We start from the raw sequence: 11,690 nt of genomic DNA, 5'->3' as shown, positions 1-11,690 counted from the left end.
ACACACACACACACACACACACACACACACACACACACACACACACACACACACACACACACACACGCACGCACTTTGTATCCTTTGATGAAATCATCATATTTACCTCGTGTTGTGCGTACTAACATTGAAATAATTATAAAATTTGAATGCGAAGCTATATAAGCAATATGCCGATCATAATTCGGCCAAAATGCTTAATTTATACACTAATTACGTATGCAATCGAATTACGATCGAAATTATATCGCCGATTTGATTGTACAATTTAATATTTATTAATTTATTATAATTTTAATCGAATATATGTTTCTCGATGCTATATCAATATTATAAAATATATTATCTTCTCAAACTATCAATTTATTCAGAACACTTGATATTTACTCTAAATATCCTAGAATTTCAAATAAAACGTGTATTTATTTCTTTTAAATAATCAAACTTAGGATTTTTTTTTTTTACGAATTTTGTCGAATTACAGCGAAATCAAATTAGCGAATATTCTGAGTTCTGATAAGTTCGCAGGAGGACGAATCGGGCGAGGCTCGCCATTTTATTGAGCGAAATCGCGACACCGATGCATCTCGGGGCGCGTATTTCAATTATTAATGTCGACATCACGTGTCACGGTTATTTCTGGGAGTAAAAAAGAGACAAGACATTTCGCGTGGCCGGAGGAGGATATAATAGAAATGTAGGACGGTGATACAGGAGAGGTGGGGTCGAGGGTAGGAAGAATGAGAGAAAGCGGGAGAAAGAGAGAGTACACATTCTTCCCTGGATTTATATAACTCGTCGCCGGTCTCGTCTGCGGGGGTAGAGAAAGAGAATGGAGCGGAGAGGGGAAATTATCTGCATACGCGAATAGGTAATCGATCGCGCGCGGATACAGGACGGCAGTTAATAAATTAAGATAACCGCGAATCGGAGAACGAGAGGGAAAATGGGTTAATGAGACGTGATGGAGGAAATAGTTTTCATCGTATGGGAGAGAGGAAGAAGGGGAGGTGCGATCAGGAAAATGAGAAGAGCGACACGTGGGGATTATTACGGGGATCCATTACAAGTTTATGATTCGTCCATGGATAAAATATGGCCGCGCGCCTCAATATTAACCGTATATTAATGTGGCCATAAATTAACTGTCTAAGAACGACGTTCTATTCGATGCACGAGTGATTAAACGGAATACTTGCGTGTACTAAACTATCCGAATTCATAATTCCTCCATTATCAGGATACACTTTCTTGCATTCTCCGCTAATAACTTGTTCTATTTAATGCACAATTTTTCGTTCATTTCTAAAAAAACATATATTGTAGAATTTATTTTTAAAAATTAAGGATCAAAACTGAGGAAATACAGGAGATGTACGTAAAATGAACATATTAATAATTACGTACAGAGATGTATAATTGTAAGCGGAATAAGTTTTGACTTAACTACACGGAGAGAATTGTTTTTTAGAGTTTACTCTGAAAATATGGTAGTTCTGGGATAACATTGTATTTCAAAGAATGTTATGTAAATTTCTTTCATTCGTAAAAGTATAATAAAATATAAAATAAGTTTGATTAATTTTACTGAAGTACATGGTAAAATCTTTAAAATATTGTATTGTATCACAACTATCACATTTTCAGGATGAATTTTAAAAGATAATTCTATCCGTGTACAGTCATCGTGGATTAAGATCTAATAATAAGCAATAGTCTATTGTTGTAATAACAAATTCAAATAAAAATTAATTAAAGATAAAAAATAAGCAAATATACTCTTCATAGATAAAGACTGCAGTTAAGTCGAAACTTGTTCTGTTTACGGTACACAATTATTAATATAATATATTCATTCTTAGGCTGGTACAAAAGCTAGAACTTCAACATTCAAGCAGTTGTGCAACTTTATTAAAAATAAATGAAATTTAAATTAAAAGAAAGAATTTTAAATCTTAAAATCTCTACTTTTGAAAGATTATTATGCCATTTGAGTTTCTGTAAGTTTCTACATAAGGAAAATTACGAGCTGAACAAAACAGAAAATTTTCTTTTCACTTTGCGAACCTGTCATATGCTAAAAAGAAACTTGTGAAAATTTTTTGACTTTCTAACGTGAAAGCTGAAGTTTTCCTACAAAATAATTTTTTTACCGATATTTGTAAGATTTTTTGTTAATCGAGTTATCATGGATCTTCTTAACTGAAAAGAGTATTTTAACTTTAATTACTCCTAACTCCGTTAAAAATCCTACTGTAATTTAAACAACAAATTCTTGGAGCTAAAACTTGGCCATATCGAGCAGTATAACTGCGCTATATAATTTTTTTTAACATATAAACATAATTCAAATAAAATAATATTACAAATTTTTGTTCTAATCCAATATTTAGGTCTTTTGACCTCTAATTAATCTTTTTTGAATTTATTACAATAACGAGCTGATATTTAGATTTCGAGAGTTGATTTTATTTTTACAATAAAGAAAGGAAACTTCACACTGATTTTCTTTTTTTTTTAATCTTCCTAAAAACACGCAACTTTAACTCAACTTGTCGTCGTGATTTCAGGAAGAGGGCATGACGCACCGAACTCATGCAGTGGCGAAAACACGTGCGCATCAAGTACGGTGGTCGAGTCGGTGTCGGTCAAGGACAGCGGGAGCGGGAGCAGGTGCAGCTGCAGGTGCGCGTGGTGCAGCTGCAGCGGGAAGGGGGCGCACGACTCAGCTACGTCTGTCATCAGCCTCAACTCTCGTCAACGGCTCGCCGCAGCTGCAGCGCAGCAGCCATGCTCTGCTGCGGCCGCAGGAAAGTAAGTGCAGTATAACGCAAGATTTAACATACCTCAGATTGGATATTGCATATCGATCGTAATAAACAGCGAAGGTACCTTGAACTCTTAAAGATCGCAATCCTCAAACATTTGAACGCAACTTTGATCTCTGCGAAATCATCTCTGATGCCCGTTTCTATCGATGTAGAGTAACTTTAATCTCGGTTTAACTTCTCTGTCTTTTTCTAACTCTTAAAATTAGGAAAAGATGAAATTGAATCATGAAGATTAAAATTAAACTACATTGGTAGAAATGGACGTAGATCGCTTATGTTTATCTCTATACCAACATAGATTAGCTTTAAGGTGCCTCTAAGATCTGTTTCTACCAACATAGATTAACTTTAATCTCAGTTTAATTTACTTTTTATCTTTTTCTGATTTTAAAAATCAGAAAAAGATGATGAGTAAGTTGAACCGAGATTAAAGTTAATCTATGTTGATAGAAACAGATCTTAGAGGCACCTTAGAGATTTTCCAAGTCGACTCAGCGAAAATATTGACAGAACGAATTAACGCTAGGAATTTTACGTGCGTAAGATCTTAACTTAAATGTCTTGCCAACAAATGATGGATTCGAGCCAAATCAGAATGCGTCAAAGTCCATTTTTTGAATCCGATTGAAGAATTCACCCCCGCGCGGAATTTTACATTAAAGATTGCGTTGGAGTGAGCTTTGCAGTGAAAAAAAAGAGATCTTTAGGAACGTCCGTATACGCTATACGTCACGGAAATTTTCTCTCACGCGTGTCTGCCCTTGATTCTCGAGGATTCCGACGTTCGTATCATGCCTGAATCACATTTCATGTACATTTAAAGGGCAGACGTGAATCATCCAGCATGTCCATCACGCGTTCATTCATATCGCAACTTTTATCCGATACAATATTACGCGTTGCCAACGGTGCAAAAGTTATTCGTATACGAGCATACGTTTATAATTTTACATTCTCCGCGGGGTGCCCCGTCATGCATTCACCGCGTTCTACTTTCCGTTAAGTTTATTCCCAATGGGAAATCCTCTTGAATCTCGATGTCAAATATGTAATTGATACTATTCAAGCGTTAAATCAAGTTTCCGTTAAAATAACTCGTCGCTCAGAATCATCTGTAAAGAGCGAGATTTTATCTATTCCCGAAGTAAAATCCATTGAAAGTTTCACTTCTCGGTATTAACTCTTTCACGCTCCGTGCGAAGAGCTTAATTTTGGCAAGAAACAGAAAGTTTTACTAGATTTTAAATCAGTACTGAAATAATTCGATGAAACGTTCCCACGCATTTACAATGAGAATTGTATTTACAATGAGAATAACACAATCGCTAGGCTTCTTTAATAGTGTTTAATGTATTTTAGTAGTATTTAATGCGCTCCGATTTGTAACGAGTGTTAAAATTTTTCTAAGAGCTTTATGTTCATTTATAATCGTGAAAAATAAATGATTGTATAAATAATTATAATTTGCGAGCATGAGAGTGAGGGATTATTTTCTTTTCTCTTATTTCAAACTGAATTTAAATCTTCCATCGCCATTTTTAAAAAGTGGAATTTTGATGTGATGTTAGAAATGAAGAAAAGGTACATTTGTATGTACACGATATCAGAAGCGATTAAACAAAATTTTCAACCCTCCTTCTTCGTTATCCGTGTATTGTATATCGCGAACTGAGAAACGGCGGCATCGAAAGGATGAAGCCAAAGTTATTCGAGTACATCGTTGTCGAATACCGGCTTCGGATTGCTGTCCATTCAATTTGTCTCGATAAATCGTCAGGGCTTCCATCGTGTCAGGCCGGTCACGCGATTTTTCCTTTCACGATAAGATCTACCCTCGGAATCGGAGCTTTAAGTCAATACATGACCTTAACATTAAAAAATATTGTATTGCGATTTAACATACTATATATAAATTGTTTTCCTTTTTTTCTCGAATTTAAAGTGTAAAAGATATTATTCTTAAAATTAATATCTGTAATTCTACAAGCGTGAAGCATATTTAAATGTTAGAGTTTTCAATAGATCTCGCTTCGATAACGAAAATAACGATGCGACGATCTAAAATTCGAATATCCGAGAAATTATTGAAAGAAAGCATTGTTATTAACGTACTGATCATTGATATCGTGATTGAAAGCAAAAGCAAACGTTGGATAAAATGTCAATTGATTTAATATCGTTCCTAGAAAATCCTTAGCAATGTAATCGCGTACTCTTTAAAATTTTTGAAATGAAATCTAATTCTAACAGTGATAATAGAGGCAATGTTAAAAAAAGTGGTTCAATTTTTAAGAATGAGATTTCATTCAGGGTTCTTTCTTTTAGTTATTTCATAACACAACAATCGATACTTTATCTATCGTGTGCTTTTGCCTAAAGTTCTTATAGAAGTAAAAATTTGGTTAATTATCTTTTTGATTAAAAATGGCAGAAAAAAAACAGTAGCTGTCGTAATCAAAAATTGCAATTGGTAACTAAATGGCAGATGTAAAATATGGACAGCTAAAATATATCGTAACTAATCTTATATCTATATTATAGCAGTAACAGCAAACCATTTCGCTGTAGTTTATAAATTTATAGTTACAACAGCAAATATATTATAACAAACTAAAATTAGCTACGGCAGAGAAAATTTTTTTTTCTGTGTACATGCATATACGTGCACTTAAAATATGCACAATTATAGAAGGCATTTTACATATCTGCTTTTCAATTTTTTCACATGCTCAATCATCATCTTTTGATTGCTTCTATTATTTTTCATCAAGCTAATCAAGAATAGGACAAGATTGGCTAGATTCTTATTTCTAGTGATGCGTTCGGGGAGATGCTATTAGCGCTATTTCTGTCATTCCATCTTCATTAATACATGTTTAATACACGTAAAACAAAGAATGACACGAATAGCGCTAACACGTCTCTCTCCGAACGCTTAAGGACCGTATATTCTTGTCCTCAGTGCAGTGCTTGCACTGAGAGAGATGATTTTGTTACAGGAACAAATCAAGAGAAAGCAAATGTGATATTTATTAAAAAACTGATTGATTTGTTACGATTGCAAATTAATTCGTAATCAATGTAACAAATAATTAATAGTATCGCTAGCAAATAAAAGACTCATATATATATATATATATAATATAGAAGACTCATATATATATATATATATATATATAAAATATAGTCGTAGACGATTGCAGGATCCCAAATCGTAAGAAATTGACCAATTCTAAGTATTCTCCCTACATTTGACTGTGCTTAGTCGATTTCCTACGACTTAAGACTTCATCTATGAATTCTATGTAAACAAGCCTAAAATCTATCCAAAAGATAGGTTAGATATAGTTTGCTTCTGTTACTAATAATTAGTTGGTATAGCAGACTAGCAGCAAATACAACAACAAAATTTGTTGTCACATATTTACCGATCACTGGTTAAAGGTACTGACTTGCTAAATTAACAAAATCCTTTCTCTCAGTGCAAAAACGCGTTTAATTTATCTAAGATAGATCGTGCCTTTTCATCGCTTGCTTCTCGCGATCAAGTACCAACCACGCTCGATTTACACCACATGGATCGTCTGAGCGCGTCGAACACGGTCCGCATCGGCGAAGTCGGGATTAATCGGGTTAATGTCACGCGCTCTCACGTGCGCGTCTGGCTACCATCGGCTGCCACGTGCATCCGCAGACCCGATATCGGCGGACGTTCCGAGGATAGTGTTGCAACTGGATTTATCACGCAGTCGCGCTATGTAAACTTCATAAGATACATCGCACGCGATATCATATTATCGTACTGTTACAGATACAATCGCGGAATTAACGTCGGAAGTTTATGAATTTTCACGAACATTTTTACAATCTTGAATTCTCGTTCTTTCCTTCTTTTTTTTCTTTTTTATTTGAACGACATTCAAGATAAATATTGGAAATATTCCAATATTTAAAATAAATATTGGATTTATTCCAATATTAGAAATAAGATGATGTTTAAGGCGAATGTGTTTTATATTAAACGTGAAAAAAAAACATTTGCATCTGTTATTCGTGATTATTCCATATTACGACATATCATTTTGTAATGTCTGACAGGAATTGACGTAACAGGAATAAAAATTTAATTAAATTACGCAGGTTTATTTATCGAGTAAATTGTATTAAAATTTAATAATATACAGGCAATCATTGTCCAGCACGCGTAGCTGTCGTGGAAGCTGCGAGACACGAGAGGCGAGTGCGATGATTTAATAAAGGAGAACGATACGTTCTATCAACCGGCTTGAAAAAGGCTAACGTTTTCCGATATGTCGAGGGTTAGTTCGAAAGTTCAATTGTCAATAGTATCATACCTCGAAACGTACACTTTATGAGTCTCTGCAATATACTTTGAGTGCTGTGACTACTTTCCTATCCTAATTAAAAATTTACTTCATTTACAATCTGATTAATCATTGTGCGCTGAAAGAAAATTCTGCCTTGAAATACGTAGGTATAAATACCGACGTTTAAAATAATGCATCTATTTATGATTAATACTTCACTGATAGTTCTAGAAGTGTCAAATAGAAGCATCTATAAATAAATCTAATTCGTTGATGAAAATTTCTTCGGCTTTATGTTGTTTCTTTGAATATAGCCTTCCGATTTCAATCGCAATTTTATGACCTCGTTCTGTGGAGTCTGATGTTTTTCCAGAAAAAAAATTGAAGAATACACTTGCAGGAATCACGTATAAAAATGCGGCATGCTTACAAAGTAGTTTAACCCCGGGACTATACACTATGGCCGGTGTTCATAGTCAGGGTTCATATATTCAAGACCGTCTTAAGTTCTATCTTGAGATGTCACGAATCAATCAGAAAGTCGCATTAGTATCTTAAGACATTATTATAAGACAAGGTCTTGAAATAAGAACCCATTATGAATACTGGTCTATAATATATGTAACTTTTGTATGCGCTGACTACACACTGGGTCTCTCAGTGATATTATAAATACATTAGGATTTAGTAATTTTTTTTCAGTGCGTTCCCTGTTTCTAAATTTCTTTGATTGCGGCACAACCCCTTACTCGTAATAAAAGCCGTGTCGAGCTCTCATCGGTAGCCGGCGCGGGCGTGCCGGGATCCTCGAATTGATATCATCGTGGGGTACGCATTCACGAGGATCGAAAATATGATATCGGCGGAGTATACATATCAGTTCGCGGTAAATCAATATAGAGAGATACGAAACGCGGCACGGCGCCGGGACAGAATGGCGGACGAGAGGAAGGTGACGGGTGCGGAGGGGGCTTTATCTGATATATTTGTCACAGTTGCGCCCGCAAATATCCGGCAGGTTGCCATTATTTTGCATTCTATCGGTGCCCGTAACCCGAACGAAATAAACGCGCATACATTTTCTATTCGGGCCCTATGCTCTCTTCTATCGATGGGGGAAGGGGATGAAGGGAAAGGAGAGGCATGGTTGAGCGCGTTTTCAGTTAGCGCGACCGGAAAGTCGCCGAAAATAGTGGAGAGTCTGGAAGGGAGAGGGGGGGAGGGGAATTTATTTATATACACGTACATGCGACGTGATTGCCGAACGCAATTAAAACACGAACGCGTATGCGGATTATAGTCGTTTTGAGGGGAAAGGGGGCCAGACGAGGGGAGGGGAAGGGACTGGCGCGTCAAAATGCATCACTGGGCGTCTCGTCGAGGAGAGATTGACTCTAAATTTGCATCGAAGAAGCTGACATAATCTGCATAATTTGTTTTCTCTCGCGCCCGTTGGATTCCCCATTTCTATAGAATAATTTTTCACAATAGCTTTCCGACGATTTCTCTCTTTCTTAACTATTTAGGATATAATTTAGGAGTCTTTGTTACAGAGAAATCTTTCTTCTCGACAAGCCTCTTACTCCTTTTCGTGTTAATTTTCATTTCGTATATTATGACAATAATAGGGATTTTTGCAATAACGTGAATCTAGATATAATGAACGTTAACATCATGTTATTTTTTCTTAATTAGTTCTTAAAAAGAAGATAACTTGATCTTAGCATTCACCGTATCTAGATAAATGGTATTGCAAAATTCCCTGTCATGTATATTCGAATACAGAAGATCCGGGTTCGAATCCCAACTGAGGTAATATTTTTCACAATAAAATTATTAACAGGTTTTAAGATGCTTATCGATATCAGATTATTAAGATCTATCTAAGATGCCTATCACCATCAATATTATTAAATTGCTTGTTAATTTAATTTATGATATAACTAGGGGAGACTGAGGCCGGTTGTCACAGTTTTTGATTAGAAAAAAGTGAACGCTTGATTTTGAAATATTATGTATATTATAATATATTTATGTGTATCCTTTAGGATTAAAAAAATATTACTCATATCATAAAAATAAATTATCTGATTTTAAAAGAAGCTGCGGAAATGTGACAATTCACCCTTCAAACCTCGTGTTCTGGATTGATTATCACACATTCTAGGATTGGTAGTAGCATATTTGTTATGGACAACACATATAAAAAATACAATTTTTATTTTAATATCAGTTTTATATTTTGAGAAATAATAGTAATTAAGGTATTAATTCAAATAAAATAGTCATTTTAATCATAAAATACGTAAAAATACATAAAATAATATAATTTTGTACCGTAATTTTTATATGAAAAATAAAAAATATATATTTATGAAATAAAAAAATATATTTTATGAAATATAACGTCCTCTCATTTTGGTCTACCCCACATAGTCATTTTTAATAAAAGAGATTCACAAACTTTGTCAGGATAATTAATTGTAGCATAGATAGATTTTCTAAGACATGTCATTTTCTATGAATACAGGGATATTGCGATTAATAATTAATAATAAAGACTTGTCAGGCAAAATAGGTGATAAGAAAAATTTACTCATCAACTTCATTTTCTTAAAAATCGTTATAAATAATATATGCAATGCTTGTAGTGTAAATCATTCTACATAACAAATGAATATTATATCAGCAATCTACAATCAAAGAAAGAAGATTTTTCTGTTATGTCCTGTATGAGTTAGTATTTTGACAATCAATCCTGTATGACAAGCAGCCCTGATCTCCCCTACTCTAGTTATATTACAAGACAGTAAAAAATTAAATTCGATGTGCAATTTGCAGGATTAAATATGTATACAAATTCACAAATTATTTCATTTAATTCAATTTAAACACTAAAGATCCAATTTGACCGTTTAAGGTCTTTATTTCCTATTTACTTTATATTTAACTATTCATATTACAATTTTAAATACACAATATTGATATGATTTTTAATTTCTCGCTTCTTAAAAACATTAATTTTTCATCAAGTTTAATACAGCTAACATAGGACACGCCTGTATTTTGACGCGCTTGATGCGATAAAGATAGAGTCGCGAAAAATAAAAGCAACCTACGTAAGAGTCTTAATAATAAGTCTACACGAATAAAAAGATGGAGAGCCTCCTCCCATGACATTTGATATTTTAAGTCCTTCATTAGCGTGATATTTTTTTATATCTCAAATGGATCTAAAGGACTTGAACGCAATATTCTTTGTATGATGTATGATGTATATGTTCGCATACGTATATTCGAGTACGGACGTCGTTCAATAAGTTGCCTCATAAAATCCAATTTTAGCTTCGCTTCAAACTACACTCGATCCTAAGAGATTTTTACTCTTTTATAACGTATGTTCTTATTATTTAATATAAAGATTCAGACTAGAAATTCAGCTGAATGATGAAGAAGGCTTTTTATACTCAATTTAATAAAACTTTTATTGGCAATTAATACAAGTATAATTATAAAACGGTAGACCGGAAAAGATAATGAAGTATTAAATGTTGCTCTATAATATCATCAATTTTTATATATGTCACTTTTCTGAAATTTCAATTTTTCTATAAAAAAAAACAAATTATTTCTTGAGTTTATTTTAAAAAAGAATAATCACTAAGAGACGAATTTTCCAGAATTTTTCATTTCTATTTATTACGAGGTGGTACTCGTTGTGCGCGAGTAGAAGGCACGAAGGTAATACTCGGGAATGCTCAAGCTCGGATTATCGTGAAATATCACGGCCCTTGGCATACGCCCTCGTCGCTTTCCTCTGACGTCTGGCCGTAGAAGCGACGAGGGATCCGCTAGCGAGTCTTTGAAAGCGAACCTTGCATCGTGCAAGTTCAAGGGATGCGAGAGGCGAGGTTGAGACGCATCACGAAAGAAACGACAGTGCTGAGCGCCGCATACTGCTCTTTGCATCGCCGTTGATACGATCTTTTGTTTAAACACTTTGAGGATGCAATAAAAAAAAGTATTTTTCTTAATCCAATTGCTACAGCTATCTAATGAATTTTCTAATGAATTATCGATGATGCATTTGTATTCTCGACTGTCTAGATTATCGTAATCCTTATTACGAAATCAAATTTTATATATTCTTTTCGCTTTTTTGTGGATATTACATTTTTTTTGTATATTTTAATGTTTTACTGTGATATAATATTTACTGTTATAATATTTTTTACTTCCTAAACACACAGATGGAACAATAATTTATTTTTTTTTTTCAAAAAAACAATACAAGTACAATTTTATTACAAATTAATTTATAATATTATATTATACATTAAAAAAATGTTACTTATTTATGTATAAAAATAAATAAAAACTTTATTTTATTAAGTTTGTAAGTCTTTTGTTAAATTTATGAATCCCACTTGCCTCCTCCTCTTTTCCTTACATATAATTTCTATTATATAATAATTTTGTGTAAAATTGTAAAAATATATATTATCTAATCGTATCATATTATCTAATCTTT

At 33.7% G+C, this 11,690-nt stretch overlaps 1 protein-coding gene across 1 annotated transcript in view; it reads left to right on the top strand.

Annotated features, from left to right (window-relative positions):
* Window positions 1-2,595: 2,595 nt before the first annotated feature.
* The window catches only part of LOC105619072 (rho GTPase-activating protein 100F), a 62,147-nt gene continuing 53,052 nt past the window's right edge, over window positions 2,596-11,690 (top strand). The window contains exon 1 of the mRNA XM_012200606.1: window positions 2,596-2,814. Within this exon, the coding sequence (XP_012055996.1) occupies window positions 2,596-2,814 (219 nt within the window). The remainder of the gene's footprint in view (window positions 2,815-11,690) is intronic.

The sequence above is a fragment of the Atta cephalotes genome (assembly GCF_000143395.1).
Source record: "Atta cephalotes unplaced genomic scaffold scaffold00001, whole genome shotgun sequence".
NCBI classification, from domain to species: domain Eukaryota; kingdom Metazoa; phylum Arthropoda; class Insecta; order Hymenoptera; family Formicidae; genus Atta; species Atta cephalotes.
Note: the sequence above shows the minus strand (reverse complement) of the source record. Positions and strands in the feature narration are given on the sequence as shown.